This window comes from Hyla sarda, chromosome 1 (assembly GCF_029499605.1).
Source record: "Hyla sarda isolate aHylSar1 chromosome 1, aHylSar1.hap1, whole genome shotgun sequence".
NCBI lineage: Eukaryota > Metazoa > Chordata > Amphibia > Anura > Hylidae > Hyla > Hyla sarda.
The window spans coordinates 569,830,962-569,851,843 of NC_079189.1; the positions used below are offsets into that span (position 1 = coordinate 569,830,962).

General features: G+C 48.8%; 1 protein-coding gene across 1 annotated transcript in view; it reads left to right on the forward strand.

Moving 5' to 3' along the window:
* The window catches only part of LOC130293973 (elongation factor 2-like), a 45,300-nt gene extending 24,631 nt beyond the window's left edge, over nucleotides 1–20,669 (forward strand). Inside the window, exons 11-15 of the mRNA XM_056543315.1 lie at nucleotides 445–552; nucleotides 8,430–8,783; nucleotides 8,998–9,180; nucleotides 9,567–9,699; nucleotides 20,284–20,669. Coding sequence (XP_056399290.1) covers nucleotides 445–552; nucleotides 8,430–8,783; nucleotides 8,998–9,180; nucleotides 9,567–9,699; nucleotides 20,284–20,477 — 972 coding nt within the window. The 3' untranslated portion in view covers nucleotides 20,478–20,669. The remainder of the gene's footprint in view (nucleotides 1–444; nucleotides 553–8,429; nucleotides 8,784–8,997; nucleotides 9,181–9,566; nucleotides 9,700–20,283) is intronic.
* Nucleotides 20,670–20,882: the final 213 nt, after the last annotated feature.

The window sequence follows — 20,882 nt, forward strand, 5'->3', positions numbered from 1 at the left end:
TAAGATGAAGCTTATCCATCTCTGGTGCTGCAGGACAAGCGTTTTACAAAAATAGCTGAAGTTTGTACAGGCAACTTGTTTCTAGAGCTGCACATGGCTCCTATTGACCATAATAGGTGCTAGATAAAGGAAGCAGAGATATATAGGACTTCAGACTCTAAGTCTGCAGATGGGATAAAGCAGTGTTTCCCAACTGGTGTGCCTCCAGCTGTTACAAAACTATAACTCCCAGCATGCCCGGACAGCCAAAGGCTGTCCGGACATGCTGGGAGTTGTAGTTTTGCAACAGCTGGAGGCACACTGGTTGAGAAACACTTGGATAAAGACTAAATAGGGAGAAGGGGGTGTCAGGTTGGCTGGAAAGAGTAACCAAAGGCAATTGTGATTCTAGCAATGTATCTGAGGCAGAATAAGCAGTCTTCTAATATCCTTTTTTGTTTTTAGTGTATTATTGAAGAATCGGGAGAACACATCATTGCAGGTGCCGGGGAGTTGCATCTAGAAATCTGCCTTAAAGACCTTGAAGAAGATCATGCATGCATCCCCATCAAGGTAAGATGGCGGCCATTACTAAAAACCAGGGGTGGCCAAACTTGCTCAACATAAGATCCACTTCAGATGTTTGAGAGCTGCAAGATGCACATACATAAAAATTAAGAAATTCATGCAGTATTTATTCATATGTAGAATGCAACTACTTATTAATAAAATATAATATCAATGTTATTAATAAATATAAATGGTATTATTAATGATTACAAAGTAAAAAAAATGTGTATCCCACCATCAGCACTGTAAAGCGACCTCCCACCCATTACCAAACTATTTACAAATTATTCTTAATAGAAGCAAGTTTTTCAGATAATCACATCAATCTAAACATTAAAAAACCCACAATCCACCTGCACAATTCTAAATCACAGCGATTAAAAAAAAAAATAAAAAAAAAATGTCCCCATTTAAAGTTCTCTCTGCGTCAAACTTCCTACATGCATTAATAGTACACAGTGATACTGCCCCCATATAGTAGTAGGCCCCCACTAAAGTTAGTTACTTCCAACTGTTCAGCAGCAGGGTGTTCTCCTCTTCTTTAGTAGACAGGGAGGGAAAGATTGGCTGTGATGTCACTGAAGCGTCTTTGTAGCAGACTTGACACCATGTGGCACAACTGCTACCAGCAGCCACTGCTTTCTTCAAGTGACGGCGATAGAGGCCGACAGAATGGGGGCTGGAGGTGAGACGTGAGCTACATGGTATCTAGCATATAGCAGCATGCTGCTTGTCAGCCACGGTTTGGCCAGCCCCTGCTATATATCATTGTAAGGCGTGGTCTCATTCATTTATGTAATATAAATTGATGGCTTCTCCAGCACTGTTTTAACATCTGCACGTCCTACTCTAGGGGGGTCAGTGTATCAAACAATAAAGGGGTACTTTTAGTTTTTAACAATTATTTCTTAATGAAATAGTAACTTGATGATAAGGGTTTGTGACACGACTTTCCCTAAGACACAGCGTGGATAGGTAGACCTGTCGCAAAGCCCCCATTGATTAGAATGTTAATCAAAATAATCAGTTTCCATATATATTTTCATCCCTTTAACCCCTTCCCTCTTTGGCAATTTTTCATACTTTTGTTTTTTCCTCCTCACCTTTTAAAAATCATAACCCTTTAAATTTTGCACCTAAAAATCCATATTATGGCTTATTTTTTGGGCCACCAATTCTACTTTGTAATGACATCAGTCATTTCTCTATCGGCTCCATTGGGGGACACAGACCATGGGTATATGCTGCTGTCTCTAGGAGGCTTGACACTATGGCAACAAGAAAAGTCGGCTCCTCCCAGCAGGGTATACCCGCCCACAGGCACCTGAGGTAATAAGTTTTAGCTTAGTGTCTAAGGAGGTAGACACAGTCTGGAGTTCTCCCCAGACCAGGTCTCATATTTTCTATTTTCCTAGGTTAGGGACGTGTTAGTTTTTTTATTCCTTTTTCTTTCCTGTTTTCAGGTGGGGACTCAGGAACATAGCGTTCACTGTTTCCCCATTTGCGATTGAGGGGGCACAGACATCGTGGATGTACTGTCAACCCCCTCTCGCCAACGGTCAGCACCTGGGGTTGTACCTCATGGGTCCGGGTCCCCCTACCTCCCTTCTCGCCTCGCTTGTACATGGCAGCCCGGCATGATGCAGGTGACAAAAGCTGGCTGAAGACTTTATAGGAAGACTTCATGAGGTAAGTTCTTCTGACTAAGGTGAGTATCCCCCTTTTTTCTTTAGGTGTGGACTTTCAACATCTGGAGACCCCCAGTTTTTGGCACACTCTTCTATATGGGGACTGTTGGGGCTGGCCAGGAGGGATTTCCCTCCTTTCCTTTATGGGGGGACTTTTATTATATCTGTGGCTGAGCAGTGTGTGGTGTTTGCCTTTTTACCACGGCTACAGAAGGCAGCCGCGGCGCTTGTCTTTCCTTGCTGGCTGTCGACGTTCTTACTTTCATTCAGCAGCGTGGCTGCCGACAGTGTCTCGCCCGCACCCTACCTTCCCCTGCATTCGCATATGCACTCGGGGCTGGGAGCGGACACCATTAGGGACCGGGCTGTATTTTACTTCGGCGGCCCGGTGCGCTTTGGCTCCGCCCACCCAGGCCACCGAAGCCTGCATAAGGGCGCGAACTAAGCCCCAATCAGCGCTGTGCGCGTGCATTGGGGGTTATTACAGGGCTAATCATAGAGCCCTTGCGTTTAGCACAGCCCCCTCTAGGCAATTGGTTGAGAGGTTTTCTCATCTCCTCCGCAGTTCTCACGGGCATTGCAACATGCTAATCACAGCTGCCTTAGGGACACAGCTTGGGGTGTGACTGTTAAGTTTTTGCTATAGTCCGTGCCCAGTACTGCTCCTCCCTCCACACAGATAACTAGCTACTTAGTTATCTATTACACTTGTAAGGCTGTAACTCAAAAATGTCTGGTTCTGCTGAACCCACTTGTTCTGCCTGCACCACTGCTCCCCCAGCCCCCCCCCCCCCCCCCCCCCTGCTATTTCTACCCCGGTTGCTCTTTAGACCCGGTATGTTCGGCCGCCCCTTCAACCTGGGGTTCCTCACTCTGACTTGGCTCAGGTCTTAGAGAGGCCCTCCGGAGGGACCCGCTCTCCCCTTATACTGACTCTCTTGCAGCATCATAGGGGTGTTTCATCTGACTCATTCCCCGAGTCTTCTGACAGGCACGGGCTCTCCCATCGCAGGCATCGCCCCGTTACTCCGACCTGTAGCAAGTGTCGCTCCCCCAGAGAACGCTCCCATGGTCGCCGCTCTGGCTCTCCAGACCCGCGTACCAGGTCAGTCTCCCTCTCTTCCAGGGCCACCTCACACGTTCCCATTCACCTGGTGAACTTGTGGATGAAGTTTCTGATTCGGCCTCCGACTCAGAGGACCGCAAGGATATGCCTGATGTGGTGTACTCATTGGTTTCGGCCATAAGAGACACCTTCCATCTAAAGGACCCAGGAACTTCGGACGTGGCTCCAGAAGTCTCCTTTCTTCGTGCCCGACCGGCACCCAAGACTTTCAGCTCTCACGCTGACTTTTACGCCCTGCTGGTATCTGCCTGGAGGCACCCTGACAAGGAGTTTCAGGAAAAGAAGAAGGTTCAAGCGCAGTATCCCTTCGCCAAGGACCTCATTGCTCGGTGGACCTCCTCTCCAACTGAAGATCTGCCGGTCTCCCGCCTCTCTAAGGCGCCTACCCAGCCGTTGGCTGATGCGGCTGCCTTCAAGGATCCAGCGGACATGAAGGTGGAGACTTTGGCAAACTTTTGCCTTTGAGACAGCAGGTTCTTCCTGCTTTTGCTTCGGCCTGGGTGTCAGGGGCCCTTTCAGTATGGTCTCCCATCTCCGCCAGGGTAGTCTTCAAGATCCCTCTGGAGGATTTAGTTAATCTAGCTCTCCGATGCTCAGCAGCTGGAGATTTTCTGTGTTCTGCTTCCATGCGCAGCCACTGCGCTGCCTTTGCCAGAAGCTACCTGGTAGCCACCGTCCCTCCATGTGGCTTAAAGCCTGGAATGTGGATGCCGCCTTCAGGAAGTGAGGCGACGGGCGGAAAAGAGTTCTTTATTACCTCTGGATAAGACTCATGGAACCGCTTTTTGTCGTAAATCCTCCCTCCGGTTCTGCGGACCTTTGGTACCAACAAAGGGTCCAGCTGGGCGCCTTCACGGGAAGACTGCTCCCTCCTTCCGGACCTGTCCCTCCCGGCGGTCTGCTATCCGTTCCGGATGTTTTGCGGCCCCATCAGGCACCTATAGGCCTTCCTTGGTCTGAAGGGTCGCCCCCACCCGCCGACCTTTCTCCGGTAGTTGGTCGCCTCTTACTCTTCTGGGATGCTTGGACCACGCACATTCAGGATTCCTGGGTCAGGGATGTTGTAGTCAACGGATACAGGATCGAATTTGCTTCCCTTCCATGGGATTGCCTTTTTTCTTTCCTGGACCCTCCAGTTCCCCTCTCTAGCGAAGGCAGTTCGGGGGGTGCTCCAGCTCCTTTTTTATCCAGGGAGTAATTGTCTGGTTCCTTCAGGGGAATGTTTTCGAGGTTTCCCATCCCGAATGGAGTCTCTCTCCGTTCGGTGCTGGCGTTCCTGGTTCAAGGGGAATTTTCATTCCTCGGTGGACATCAAGGATGCCTGCCTCCACATCTCATTTTTTCCCGGTCATCAGCGGTACCTCCGCTTTGCAGTTCCGGACGGTCCTTTTCTATTGTGGCTCTCCATTTCGGTCTGACCACTTCTCCGCGGACCTTTACCAAAGTCCTGGCGCCTGTGATAGCCCTTTTACGGACAACAGTTGTTTCCGTGATTCCTTACTTGGACGACCTCCTGATCAGAGCTCCAGCCAGGGCCCAGATCCTGGAGAGTCTTAGTCTCAACCTCCAGACCTTGTCTCACTTCGGTTGGATGGTCAATCAGGACAAGTCCAACCTCTCTCCTGGGGCTCCAGTTCGACGCGGCCTCTGCCCGCTTTCGACTCCGCCGACCAATCGGCTGACTCTCTCCATTCGCTTTTGCATGGATGTCCTGGGTCGGTTAGCGGCGGCCGTGGAGGCCGTGCCATTTGCCCAGTTTCATCACCAATCTCTTCACTGGTGATTCTCTTCCGGTGGGACAGGTCTCCATTGTCTCTTGACCGCAAGATCGTTCTCTCTCGACAGTCTTGTCGGTCCCTTCTATGGTGGCTTTGTTTCCCCCCTGTTTTTTTCAGGGCGCTCCTTCCTGCCCCTCCCTGCCAGTCTGTCGGGCAGTCGAGGTGTTTTCAGGGACCGGCCGGTCTGGGGCCTTGGTCCCCCGAGAAGCCCTTTTCCCCTTCAACATGTTGGGCCTAGGGTAATCCTTTCTTTGCTTGCTTCTTGGGAAATTCCCTTCTGGGCGGAACTCAGGTTTCTGGCCATCTCAGCTATCTTCATTCTGGGCATCTCTGGGATGTGGTCTTCTCAGCCGGTCGTCAGTCGTCCAAGGCCAGTGGTCCCCACATCCGGAGATGTTTGCAGTGATCTGCAACCCCTGGGGTGCTCCAGGCGTGGACCTCTGCACGTCCCGCCACAACCGAAGCTTTCCCGTCTCTTGGTCGGGCTTTGCCCTGCCTTATCTGTTTCCTCCCCTTCCTCTCTTTTCGGGGCCGTGAGGAAACTCTCAGCAGAGGGCGTTTCCGCCATTCGCTTGGCCCAGCCTGGCCCCGGCTGGTGTGGTACGTCGTCATGGTCAGGCTCCTGAACGACTTAACGCTGCGCCTTCTCTGTCGTCAAGAACTCTTATCTCAGGTCTTCTGTGCCACCCCTATTTACCGTCTCTGCTTTTGACGGCGTGGCGGTTGAGACAGTGGTTCTGAGGACCTTTTGAGGTTTCTCTTCCCGAGTGGTTCGCACCATGCTGAGGGCACACAAGCCTTCCTCTGCAAGATTTACCACCATACCTGGCGGTCTTATTTTCGTTGGTGTGAAACTCAGCCTTTTTTCTCCGGTCATGGTTTTCCTTCCCGACCCCTTTCCAGTCAGGGCTGGCGTTCAATTGTCATGTCCGAACCTGGTTCAGGGAGTGGCACAAGCTGCCCCTCCCTATCGGTCCCCTTCTTTCCCTTGGGACTTACACTTGGTCTTAGGTGCTCTGCGAGGCGCCCCTTTCGAACCTCTCAGGGACATTTCTCTTCGCCTCCTTCCCCGGAAGGTGGCGTTCCTTATTGCTCTTACCTCTGTTAGGAGGGGTCAGAGCTGGCAGCTCTTTCCTGACGTTCTCCCTTCCTGGTTGTATACCAGGACAAGTTGTTTTCCGTCCAGGTCCGTCCTTCTTACCTGAGATGGTTTTGATTTTTCATCTCAATGAGGACAGCGTCCTACTGTCCTTTTGTCCGGCCCCTTCTCATCCCTGGGAGCGTTTGCTCCACCACTTGGTTGGGGTGAGGGCTGTTCGGACTTGTCTCTCAGTCACTCTTTCCTTTCGGCAGTGTGACTCCCTTTTTTGTTTTTCCGGAAGGTCGTCGTACAGGACAACCTGCTTCTACGGCCACCATTTTTCGGTGGATCCGGTCTGCTATTTCGGAAGCTTACCGCTGCAAGGGGAAGATCCCACCCTTCAGGGTTTAGGCTCATTCCACCCGTTTTTCGGGGCATCCTGGGCACTTCGCTACGTGGCTTCGGCCTCGCAGTTCTGTAATGCGTCCACGTGGTCGTCTTTGCACACTTTCACAAGGTCCTACCAGATTCATACCTTTGCATCAGCTGATGCTCCTCTGGGCCTTAAGGCGTTGCAGGCGGCGGTGGTCCAGCTCTGTCCACCTGACTGATTTCCTTACCCACTCAAGGGACGGCTTTGGTACGTCCCATGGTCTGTGTCCCCCAATGGAGCCGATAGAGAAAAGGAGATTTTTATGCTTGCCGTAAAATCTCTTTCTCGAAGGATCACAGCTCCCACCCTTTTTTCTGTTATTCCTATTTCAGTTCTCTGTCCGAAGGTGTGTTCAGTTACCTTTTTCTTCTGGTTGCTCGGACAGTTTGTGGTTTTTCTCTTGACCTGTCGGTCTTCTCCTATTGCTCTGGGACTAAAACTGATTACCTCAGGTGCCTGTGGGCAGGTATACCCTGCTGGGAGGAGCCGAATTTTCTTGTTGCCATAGTGTCAAGCCTCCTAGAGACAGCAGCATATACCCGTGGTCTTTGCCCCCTAATGGATCCTTTGAGAATGAGATTTTACTGTAAGCATAAAAATCTCTTTTTTACCCACAAATCTACGGCGAAACAGAAAAAAAATTTGTGCGACAAAATGGAAGAAAAACCGCCATTTTGTAAATTTTGGGGGCTTCCATTTCTATGCAGAAAAATTTTCGGTAAAAATGACCCTTTATCTTTATTCTGTAGGTCCATACGGTTAAAATGATACCCTACTTATATAGCTTTGATTTTGTCGTACTTCTGAAAAAAATCATAACTACATGCAGGAAGATATATACGTTAAAATTGTCCTCTTCTGACCCCTATAACTTATAATATTTTTCCATGTACGGGGCGGTATGAGGGACCATTTTTTGTGCTGTGATCTGAAGTTTTTATTGGTACCATTTTTGTTTTGATCGCTTTTTATTAATTTTTTTATGTTATAAAAAGTGACCAAAAATATGCTATTTTGGACTTTGGAATTTTTTTGTGCGTGGTTTAATTAACTATAGATTTTTATAGTTCGGACATTTACACACACGGCGATACCACATATGTTTATATTTTTATTTACAGTTTTAGTTTTTTTTATGTGAAAAGGGGGGTGATTCAAACTTTTATTAGGAAAGGGGTTAAATCATCTTTATTAACTTAAATTTTTTTTTTTCACTTTCTTTTGTAATGTTATAGCTCCCATAGGGGACTATAACATGCAGTACATTGATTCAATACACTGATCACTGCCATTGCAATGCAATGGCAGGGATCAGTGTTATCGGCGGTTGATTGCTCAAGCCTGGATTTCAGGCTTGGAGCAATCAATCGCCGATTGGATGCATAGGAGGCATGTAAGGCACCCTCCTGTTGCGTTCTAGCTAATCAAGATATCGCTATTTGACCGTGAAGGTCCCGATCAGCCCGACTGAGCTGCCGGGAATCTTTTACTTTCACTTTAATCAACTTTGATCGCTGCATCTAAAGAGTTAATGCCGGACATCAGCCCTATACGTGATGTCCGGCATTAGCCGTGGGTCCTGGTTGCTTATAGCAACCGGGACCCAACTGGTATGATGCGCGCTCACCTGCTGCGCTCGTCATACCTCCTCAGCCGCTTATGGACATTTATAAACATCCATATGCGGCAAGGGGTTAATGATATTTATGTTCCCTCAATGGATCCTCCGAGATTTTATGGTAAGCATTAAAAAAAATCTTTTTTTCTATTAAAGAAATCGGACCCAGTTGTGTCCTACAGGGAGACCGTGAGTGAGGAATCCAACCAGCTCTGCTTGTCCAAATCCCCCAACAAGCACAACCGTCTGTACATGAAGGCCCGACCCTTCCCTGACGGCCTGGCTGAGGACATTGACAAGGGAGATGTCAGTTCCAGGCAGGAATTGAAGCAGCGTGCCCGCTACCTAGCAGAAAAGTACGAGTGGGATGTAGCAGAGGCCAGAAAGATCTGGTGTTTCGGTCCTGATGGAACAGGGCCAAATATCTTGGTTGACGTCACAAAAGGTGTCCAGTACCTCAATGAGATCAAGGACAGCGTTGTGGCTGGGTTCCAGTGGGCCACCAAGGAGGTATGTATTATATCGCTCTAATATTCAGACCATACAGTTGTGACAACCTGCAGTCATAGCATACAAGTTTATGTTGTTCTTCCCTGCCCAGGGGATTGTTTTTGAGATAATTTTTGTGGCTACAATACTGATTGGTATACAGGATGCAGTTTCTCACTAAATTTGATGTATGTGATTTTTTTCCTGCTAAATCTAATGATTTTTTTCTACGTAGGGAGTCCTGTGTGAAGAGAACATGAGAGGCGCCAGGTTTGACATCCATGATGTCACACTTCATGCTGACGCGATTCATCGTGGAGGTGGACAGATCATCCCCACTGCTAGGAGGGTGCTGTACGCGGCTGCCCTCACAGCCGAACCCAGGCTAATGGAGCCCATCTACCTGGTGGAGATTCAGGTAGGTCATAGAGATGTAATGAAAATGACAGTCCAGCATTTACCATTACATATTTTGATGCTCCAGCAAAGTTTTCTTTATAAAGCCTCTTTCGGTCGCTCTTCATTGGGGGACACCTTACTGATGGGTATATGCTCTTGCCACTAGGAGGTGTTGACACAGTAAAAAAGTCTACCTCACTTCCAGTGGGCGGGTATATCCTGCCAGGGAGGAGCAGACTTTTTTTTCCTTAGTGTCAGCTCCTCCTAGTGGCAAGAGCATATATATACCCATCAGTAAGGTGCCCCCCCAATGAAGGCTATAAGAAAAAGATTTTACAGTGAGTACAAAAAATCGCCTATTATTATTCCACAGAGTTTAACATGTGGTTCCTTGTATTCACACAGTGCCCAGAGCAGGTGGTGGGCGGCATCTACGGTGTGCTGAACAGGAAACGAGGACACGTCTTTGAAGAAGCTCAAGTGGCCGGAACCCCCATGTTTGTTGTAAAAGCTTATCTCCCGGTCAATGAATCCTTCGGTAAGTTGTTCCAGAATGAGGTCTCAAAATTGCCATGGATAAGTGAAGGAACTAGTTCTTGCAGTGGACGTGTGTGTGTGTGTGTGTGTGTGGGGGGGGTGGGGGGGGGGGGGGGGGGGGTTGTTAGCACTGAATAACTCCAGGTTCAGCCTGTTACTGAGCATATCTAACAATGATTATGCACATACAATTGCATTAAAAAGTGGTATTTTCAAGCAAATTGGTCCCTATGCCTAATGTATGGTGAACTCTGAGCAATGGGTGGTTCTCTCAAAGAAGTAGTATTCTAGAGAAATTTAATGGTATTAACCCCTTAACGACACAGGACTTATATTTACGTCCTGTGTTGGCTCCTGTTATGTGAAGTGCTCAGGAGCTGAGGATCTGGCTGATGTCTGATAATAACCCTTTAGACGCCACAATCAAAGTTGATTGTGGCATCTAAAACGGGAGAAAAGTATCGCCGGTTATCTCAGTGAGCTGTTCAGGACCTCCGCGGTGAAATTGCGGCATCCCAAACAGCTGAGAAGACTGCGGGAGTCTTCTTACTTTTCTCCCGGCTGTCCAATTGATTGCTCCTGAGATCCAGGCTTGACATAGCCTTGATCAGTGTATTCTGTCAGTGTAATAATGCATGTTATAGTCCCCTATGGGAGCTATAACATTGCAAAAAAAAAAGTTAATAAATGTGATTTAACCCTTCCCTAATAAGTTTGAATTACCCCCCCCCCCCCTTTTACCATTAAAAAAAAAATAAATATGTAAATAAATAAAGATATGTAGTATCTCCGTGTGCGTAAATGTCTGAACTATAAAAATATATCGTTAATTGAACTGTATGTTAAATGGCGTGCCCATAAAAAAAAAAAATTCCAAAGTCCAAAATAGCGTAATTTAGGTAACTTTTTATACCATAAAAAATGAACAAAAAGCGATCAAAAGTCCGATCAAAAAAAAAATGGCACCGCTAAAAACAATAATGGCACAAAACAATTAGCCCCCAGACATCCCTGTATGTGGAAAAATAAAAAAAAGTTATAGGGATCAGAATAGGACATTTTTAAACGTATTAATTTTCGTGTATGTAGTTATGATTTTTTTCCAGAAGTAAAGCAAAATCAAACCTATATAAGAGTAACATTTTAATGTATGGACCTAAAGAATAAAAAGGTGTCATTTTTTCCAAAAAGTGCACTGCGTAAAAAGGAGATTTTTTTTTGTACTCACCGTAAAATCTCTTTCTCGTAGCCTTCATTGGGGGACACCTAACTGATGGGTATATGCTCTTGCCAATAGGAGGCGCTGACCCTAGGAAAAAAAGTCGGCTCCTCCCTGGCAGGATATACCTGCCCACCTGCAGTGAAGTAATCAGTTTTGTCACACAGCAGTAGGAGAAGTCAACAAGGAAAAACGTCCGAAGGACCCTAGAAAGGAAACCCGGATAACAACCCAAGAACCGTAAACAAACAGTCTGGAATAAAGAGTAAGAAATGGGTGGGTGCAGTGTCCCCCAACGAAGGCTACGAGAAAGAGATTTTACGGTGAGTACAAAAAAAATCTCCCTTTCTCAGTCGCTCTTCATTGAGGACACCTAACTGATGGGACGTACCAAAGCAGTCCCCTAGGGTGGGAAAAAACAACCACCAGAGAAAAGGAATCAGTGCTGAGTCTGAACTCTCGATTCCACAAGGCCTGCGGACGAGCCCACCAGGTGGAGACCCCCTAGGCCCAGAAATTGAGCTCCTGGAAGACCTTCCGTCCAATGAGATGAACTAGGACGCCAAGGAAGGGTCGTCCTCCGGATAGACCCAAGACACCTGGGTCATTTAGAGAGACAAGAAACCAAAGGAAAAAAGGAAGATGGACTTCCGCAACAGAGAGCTCCGGAGCATGAGAGCAAGGACCTGAACAGCCGCAGACCAAAGCGTCCGGGCAACAAACTTCCACGAAGAAGCAAAGGAGCAGAACAGAAAGAGAGTCTTGGCGGGATCACTACCAAAGCCTAAGACCGGAACCAACACCAAGACCCAGGAGACCGGAGGAGCCACCTGAAAGGAAGTCATGCCACAGCTTCCCAGAACAGAGTCCAAGCCAAGGGGACCAAATAGTCAATAGACCCTAGTGGTCCGAGCGGACCAGAGCACTCTGAAGAAAACATCCCCCCGGAACGGGAGCGGATGGAGAAACAAGTGAGAACCCAGCTGGGATTCACAGTGTCTGGGCACAGGAAGGATGACTCTAGAAGACTATGGTGCCAGTGAAGTGCAACTGACACAGACATAAGGGAAGGAAGAACACACTCCTCCCAGGGAGGATGGACTAACTCTTCCCACAGATGCGTGAGCAGCAGGAAATGACCAGAAAACAGAAAGAGAGCTAGGCTGCGAAGGTGGACAACGAGCACACAGGCCTAGACAGGAAAAAGGCTCAGTAGAAGGCTCCCAGCAAAAAACCAGGGCCCCACCAGATACTTCATCCATAGTGGAAACAGTGAGATGGCACCATCCAGGTGGCAGGAAAAAACTCAATAAAATGGTCCCTCCGGAGGATGGAAAATAAGGGCGGTCGAGAGGAAAACCCAAGTACCGACCCATGCCAAGCACCCCGATTCCCACACCCCTTGTGGAAAGAGGAGTGGCAGAACATGCCAGGCGCAGTAAGAGCAGAGAAATGCTGCCCCACAACCATGGGATAAGTACTGGGCAGACGGGGCCCCTGGCAAACATCGTTGTATGGGAGAGCCACCTTGTGTCTCAAAAGGAATCAGAATACTGTACACAGGATCCGGGCAAAAAATACAAGACGTGTAGAAAGCTACTCGAGACAATGACAAGGGGAACCCGAGGAACCCCAGACAGAAAACCCCAGAAGAAACACCTGGAGGTATAAGGGGGGCTGAACTGTCTCTTCAGCAGGCGCCATGTCAGAACAGAAAACGGTAAACCATTGCAGAAATGCGGAGCAAACTCACCAGGAGCTCTGAGGCCCACCCCACCGAACAAAGGGAAAGGTGGGCTCTACACTCACATAGCGGTCTTAGCACATGTAGGAACACAGACCTGGGTACCCCACGACAGCTGTGGGGTACCAAGACTGCAGACACGGAAGAAACTGCAGATACACGCGCCACAGAACTGCACGTGGAAGAGGAACATGGACAGCGGCTACGGCAGCACCAGAAAAGGGGAGGTAACCAGGTGGATAAGAACACCATGCAGACACAGTCCGGCTATGTGGGAAAGGGACCGTGGCCACCCTGGGACCTGCATACGGAAACACAGTGGCGTGAGATAGCCTGTAGACAGAGGAGCAGGCATGCAAAGAGGGACCTGGCCAAAGAGGTAGCCCTGTAAGCCAGCATGAGGTACATTGTATGTATAAACTGCAGCATGGCAGTGAGAATCTGAAATACAGTCCACGGGGTGACAATGCATGGCAGGTGACCCGAAGAAGCAGTCCTGTTAAACGAGAACACCGCTAGGCGACCGGAGAAAAGGGGACAGTCAGACAGGTGAAAACCCCACCCCCTAGGAAAAAGAGTGAGGCAGAGAGGCCGTGGAATGCATCCCGTGTAGTGTCCTTGGGACGCAACATGGGGGTACTGGAACTCCAGTCTCAAAAACATCAGCTGTGCGACCTGTGACAGTCGGCAGAAGAAAACATGTCTGGTTCACTGTATGGGTCCATAGCGGACAGTGAGTCATTCCGTAGGAAAACCCGTACAGTATTGAGGAACCTGAAGTCCAGTCACAGATACACCGGCTGTGTGAGGTGTGACAGGTGGTGCAGGAAATCCTGCAGACCACTGCCTGGCTTACTGGTATGGGCCCTTAGAAGGCAACAAGTCAGTTCGTCGACACCTCGTGAGGTACCGGAACTCTAGCCCCAGACACAGCAGTCGATTGATGTATGATAGGCAGCGTAGGCAACCATCAGACTACTGTCTGGCATACTGATGTGGATCCACTGAAGACGAGTCATCCCGTCGGCACCCTGCTAGTATGGGTCCGCAGGAGACAACGAGTCATAGGGTCCGTAGAACACATGGGAGGTCCTCCATATACCACAGTCGGCAGTGGGGCATCGGAGCCGCATCCACAGAGACATCAGTCGCTTGACAGGCGGCAGAGGAAACCATGCAGACCACAGCCTGGCTTACTGGTATGGGTCCCTAGGGGACAGCCAGTCATTCCGTCTGAAACCTTGCATAGCAGGGAGGTACCGGAATTCCAGGCGCGGATACACCGGCCAGCAGACCACTACCTGGTTTACAGGTATAGGTCCTAGAAGACGAGTCATTACACTGGCACCTCGCTCAGTAGCGAGGTACCGGAACTCCCGCCGCAGATACATCAGTCGTTTGACATATGACAGGCGGTGCAGGTAACCATGCAGACCACTGTCTGGCATGCTGGTATGGTCCATAGTAGACAATGGAACACTCCGTCGGACGTCTCACACAGTAGTGAGGTACCGGAACTCCAGATGTAGATACACCAGCTTTTTAATGTATGACAGGCGGTGTAGGCAACCATGCTGACCACCGCCTGGCCTACTGGCATGGATCCACAGACGACAACTAGTCATCCCATCAGCACCTCGTGCAGAAGTGAGGTACCGGAACTCCAGCCGCAGATGCACCAGCCGTGAAATATGTGACAGGCGATGTAGGAACCATACAGACCACTGTCTGGTTTACTGGTACTAGTCCGTAGGATATATTGGGTCAGTTCTCTATATACCGCACTCAGCAGTGGGGTATCGGAACTACAGCCACAGACAGATACATCAGCCGTGAGACAAGCAGCAGAGGAAACCTTGCCTACCACTGTCTGACCGACTGGTATGGGTCCCTAGTAGAGAACCAGAGAGGTACCGGAGTGCCAGCCGCTGGAGCGGCAGCTGTGAGATGAGAGACAGGTGAGACGTCTGTTTGGTACAGAGAGATCAGGTTTAAGCCCTGCCCTCAGAGGGATATTCCCATGGAGATCCAGTGCTGGATGTGAGGATCCGGAGCACCATATGCCTAGCCTGTGTTGAAGGGAACATATCGTATTAAATGCCAAGAACACCCCAGGATGGGTGGCCGGCAGACACGACAGATGAGCAACCTCAAAGGCGACCTAAGTGTCCGTCAGGCACACCAAGCTCTTGCGCAAGGTTAGGAGAGAACAGATATCTCAGATATATCCCAGATAGTTTACCATGCATCTCTGGCATTACAACCCACTATGGCGGTGCGATATGCCCCATGACAGTGAGCAACAATGCAGAAACAGGGACGTCAGAGGGATATATTAAAGCGCTCATGCATAGCATATATCAGGTCACCATCTAGGGTGACTGAAACAAATAAAGCAACCTGGAATGCAGACTCTAGGAATTTAGGACTGCAGATATAAAACTGAGAAGAACAGATATGGCCAAGGCTGCAAGTGATGTAGAGTGCAATACAAAAATTGGCCACTAGAGAGCGCCATACTATGCCAAACTGTCAGAGTGACCTGAAATCCTTCTCCAAGGCTGCATTTAAAGATGAAATGTATGTAGAGCAAGTCATCCTACAGGATGACTGAATGAAATAATGCACCAGGGCAACAACGGCTGCAATAGTGCGAGAGTACCACCAGGGTACCACTTACGTTTCGTAAGTCCCTGGTAACAGCCGCCACGGCGGTTCGCATATGCACTACAACAGTGAGCCCAGAGAAATGAAACAGGCAGCTGAGACTGTAAGAGAAGTCAGAGTGCATTGCCAGAGGTGGCCACAAGAGGTCGTCTGCCACATCAAAAGCTCTGTGGAGCCAGGATTAGTCCAGTGATGCAAAATCATCTGTAGTTGCAGTATCTTGTAATACCTTTTTTATTGGACTAACAAGATTTTGTAGAGATTCGGGATTCCTCCCTTTATCAAGTCATAAGCATTTCTGAGCTCACAAGGGGAAAACGCACGTTCTATCTCACAAAATATGCAGGGTTAAAACAACATATGTGGAGAATGGACATTAAGTTGGGCCATAAATTGTATAGCAATAGGACGATAGACTACAGATAAGGATGAGGGGGGGGGGGGGGGGAGCTGGAGAGCAGAGGTGAGAATGGTGGTTACGGTGGACAGAGGAGAAAGGACAATTTTACTACAGAACCATAGACTGAAGGTAAGACTTAGACGGGGGAGGGGGAGCAGGGGTGTAATGGTGTTAGAGCAGGGAGGGGGAAGACAGTTTATCATAGGTTATAGGAAATTTTGATAATGGGATAAGAAGCTTAAATCCACATTAAATCCTCTGTTCTTGGAGTCATAAAAAACTATCATTTTGGCTTCAGATGTCTTTCTTTCCTGGGTGTTCTTGAAGTTTCCTTTCAGGATCTTGATTTTGAGGTCCTGTAGGGAGTGACCTGTTTGGGTGAAATGGTGTCCAACTGGGGTGCAATAGTCCTTTTCTCTATGGTTGTTGATGGACGATCTGTGGAGGTTCATCCTTTTATTGAGTGGCTGACTGGTCTCACCAATGTAACATCCCAGGTCACACTTGGTGCATTGTATCATGTAGACTACATTCTCTGTGCTCTTCAAACACCACGTGAACACCTGCTGCAATACAGAGAGAAACAAACCTCATCACGCATACCACTGGTAACCACATACAATCCCACCCTTGAGGAAATACGCAAAATCATCAAGGACCTGCAGCCAATACTGCAGAAGATGAGGTGTTAAAGCAAATCTTTCATGAACCACCCATCTTGGCCTTCAGACAATCACCCAACTTAAAACAAAAGCTGGTCAATAGGAAACTACCCACAGACACATCAGATACAGACAATGGGACCAAACCCTGCGCCAAACCGCGCTGTAAACTCTGTCAACACATCTGCACTAATTCTGAGGCCTCCCACAACAACAAGACATACAACATCAAGGGACAATACTCCTGCACCACAGAGAATGTAGTCTACATGATACAATGCACCAAGTGTGACCTGGGATGTTACATTGGTGAGACCAGTCAGCCACTCAATAAAAGGAAGAACCACCACAGATCGTCCATCAACAACCATAGAGAAAAGGACTATTGCACCCCAGTTGGACACCATTTCACCCAAACAGGTCACTCCCTACAGGACCTCAAAATCAAGATCCTGAAAGGAAACTTCAAGAACACCCAGGAAAGAAAGACGTTTGAAGCCAAAATTATAGTTTTTTATGACTCCAAGAACAGAGGACTTAATGTGGATTTAAGCTTCTTATCCCATTATCAAAATTTCCTATAACCTTTGCTAAACTGTCTTCCCTCTCCCTGCTCTAACACCATTACACCCCTGCCCCCCCCCCCCCCCTCACCTGTAGTCTATTGTCCTATAGCTATACAATTTATGGCCCAACTTAATATCCATTCTCCACATATGTTGTTTTAACCCCTGCATATTTTGTGAGATAGAACGTGTGTTTTCCCCTTGTGAGCTCAGAAATGCTTATGACTTGATAACGGTAGGAATCTCGAAAGCTTGTCTCTACAAAATCTTAGTTAGTCCAATAAAAAAGGTATTACAAGATACTGCAACTACCGATGATTCTGCTATATATATATATATATATTTATAGTGTATATGTTTTTTGCACGAAGCAATATATGAGCATGGGGTGCAGTGCGCCCTGCAAAGCGCTGCCCGCCGGACCCATGCTGCTGGGGCGGCAGCGGCTATAGCAGAGCCTGCCAAGCCGCTGCACGGCTCCGGGGTAGGGGATACAAATGGGCCGGGACAACCGGCTACTGCCCCGGGATGCAGAAAAATGCTAACAGAGCGCCGCCGACCCCCACAGCGGGGATGGCGGAGCTATAATCTCCAACAGCGCGCGAGCCGTGCGCTTAATCGGAGGGGGTCGGGGGCTGTGACCCATCAGCAGCACGTTGATCGGGGTAGAAGAGGGCGGAGCAATGCGCTGCCATGATGCCCCCCCCCCCCCCCCCCCCCCCGGACTCCCGCTGGCTGGGTACCCTGGAGTGAACACCCACCGGGCCGCATAGCTGACCCGGCACAGAGATGACCCCAGCCGGCGGAGAGGTGGAGCTAGACGCCGCAGCAGTGTGGAATACCTCACCAAACATGGACCCCAGAGCAAGCGAGCCGGAGAGGAGGGGCTGCCTAACCTCCCGGCTCGCGCGGAAATCAGGGGAAGAAGGGCAGAGCTATGCGCCGCCATGGTTCCCCCGAACACCCGCAGTTTGAGTGCCTCGGAGAGCACCCCAGCCGGGACCGCATAGCAGACCCGGCGCAGGGGAGACGGCTGAAAGTTAAGTAAAATAAAAAAAACTGTCTGCTCACTGCCCCTTCTGAGCCCAACAGAAGAGCCCCCCCAGGCCGAGGTTGCAGGAATAAAATTGCAAGGGTTAACCCCTCACTGTTCTGGCCCCCCAAAAATACCCTGCCTGTTCGCCGAGGGGGGTAAATATACTCACCTAAACCGCCACATACTCGCCCTCGAAGTCTTCGACCAGCTAGTGCCACCTGCCTTTTGCCGTTTTTTTTTTTTTTTTTTGCTTTCAATTTTGTCCCACAAATATTTTTTTCCCTGTTTCGCCATAAATTGGGTGGTAAAATGATTGATGTAATTACAAAGTAAAATTGTTGGCACAAATAACAAGCCCTCATATGTGTCTGTAGGTACAAAATTGAAAGCGTTAGGATTTTTAAAAGGTGATGAGGAAAAAATGAAAGTGGAAAAACCCTGCGTCCTTAAGGGGTTGTCCTATTGTCAAGGGAGAAAACCCTTCCATTCTTTTATATACCCAGGGCTATAAAACAAAAGAAGAGCTAATTTGGAAATTATTAATATTTTATGATGGTGGACAAGGCTAGATGTCAGATTGTTGGCTTATCCCATTGGGATGAACATTCAGGCTGCAGCCGTCATGACTAGAGATGAACGAACTTACAGTAAATTCGATTCGTCACGAACTTCTCAGCTCGGCAGTTGATGACTTTATCCTGCATAAATTAGTTCAGCTTTCAGGTGCTCCGGTGGGCTGGAAAAGGTGGATACAGTCCTAGGAGAGTGTCTCACAGGATTGTATCCACCTTTTCCAGCCCACTGGAGCACCTGAAAGCTGAACTAATTTATGCAGGATAAGTCATCAACTGCCGACCCGGGAAGTTTGTGACGAATCGAATTTACTGTAAGTTCGCTCATCTCTAGTCATGACCTGTAGCCAGAGCTCCTATGCAGCCCCAGTTTAAAGAAGCAGGGAGCTCAAGTGTATTGGTAGCAGGACAATAGAAATCATGAGAGATCTTTGCCGCCATTCTCCTAGTAAAGCCATATATGTCCCATTGGGTGAGCGTGCTTGCAATACATACTGATCTCCAATCTGTGAAGCTGTAGTTCACCCAGCATGACTGTGGCTGTCAAGGCGCACTGTGGGTTGTAATTTTGGAACAGTTCCAGAACCACAAGTTGCACACCACTGATGGAGGTATTCTTTACAGTTACTGAAGGGACTTAAAGGGGTACTCCGCCCCTAGACATCTTATCCCCTATCCAAAGGATAAGATGTCAGATCGCCGGGGTCCCGCTGCTGGGGACCTCCGGGATCTACCATGCAGCACTCACCTTTAGTGGCTTCCGGAACCGCTGGAGGTCCTCAGGCTGAGTCCATCTCGACCACGAGGACGGAGCATAGTGATGTCAAGGCTCCACCCCCGTGTGACATCATGCTCCGCCCCCTCAATGCAAGCCTATGGGAGGGGGCGTGACAGCTGCCATGCCCCCTCCCATAGGCTTGCATTGAGGAGGCGGAGCGTGACATCACACGGGGGCGGAGCCGTGACCTCAGTATGCTCCATCCCTATGGTCGCCAGTAATCAGACCCGGAGCGAACACGCTCCGGGGACTGATTCTAACGGGGTGCGGAGGGGAAGATCACGGGGACCCCTATAGGGTGTAAGATGTCTTAACGACTGAGTACCCCTTTTAGGGTACGTTCGCACTACGGAATTGCCGCGGAATTCCACGGGCGCAATTCCGCAGTGTGAACTTTAACATTAGTGTGAATGGGTCTCCGCAAGACCCGTTCACACTGCGGAATTTCAGCGGCGGACATTTCCGCCGCTGAAAGTGTTCCGCGCAAAGAAAGAACATATTCATTCTTTGTGCGGAATCCGGGAGCGGACCATAGCGGTCAATGGTGATGGCTCAGTGCCCCGCGGCCCTAGCGCCGAATCTCCGCTCGTTGAATTCAGTGAGTGGAGATTCTGCAGTGTGAACGAGCCCTTAGGGGAACACTTGCTTTTGGTCAAATTAGATTGTGTATGTGATGTCTATAAGCAATGTGCATTGTATTTTGTAACTAATATGACAGCATAATGGGTAAAGTGGGGTTTCCCAACCAGGGTGCCTCTAGCTGTTGCAAAACTACAACCCCCAGCATGCCCAGACAGCCTTCGGCTGTCTGGGCATGCTGGGAGTTGTAGTTTTGCAACAGTTGGCGGCACCCTGGTTGGGAAACACTGGGGGTGAGGGTGGGGGAGTAAAACATTGCACTACAGGACATTCAGTTACTGATGTTGTCTCTGAACTGACAGGTTTCACTGCCGACCTGAGGTCCAACACTGGGGGTCAGGCCTTCCCTCAGTGTGTATTTGACCACTGGCAGATCCTGCCCGGAGATCCATTCGATGCCACTACTCGTCCATCTCAAGTTGTGGCAGAGACCCGTAAACGTAAAGGCTTGAAGGAAGGAGTCCCAGCCCTAGATAACTTCTTGGACAAATTGTAACCAGCACCTTCCACACGATCGGAATCCTGATTTCTCATAAAACCAAAACCACTTACATGACGAAGACACCAATTCTCTCAGCTGATCCGAACACCATGCACATTGATTGTCCTGTCCCTCCAAGAAAAATAGAAAAAAAAGACTTACAAAAAAAAGGAAAAAAGTCAATAAAATATGTAAATGTGAACTGTATCGCTTGTTTCCTGTGTAAGGTTTTAAACCAGGGGTCTCAAACTGATGTTGAAAAACTTCAACTCCCAGCATGCCCGGACAACAGTTGGCTGCAGCTAACTGCTGTCTGGGCATGCTGGGAGTTGAAGTTTTGCAACATCTGGAGGGCCACCAGTTTGAGACCTCTGTTCTAAACTATGCCATACCTCTGGGGGCGGGGGAAATTTTCCCAGA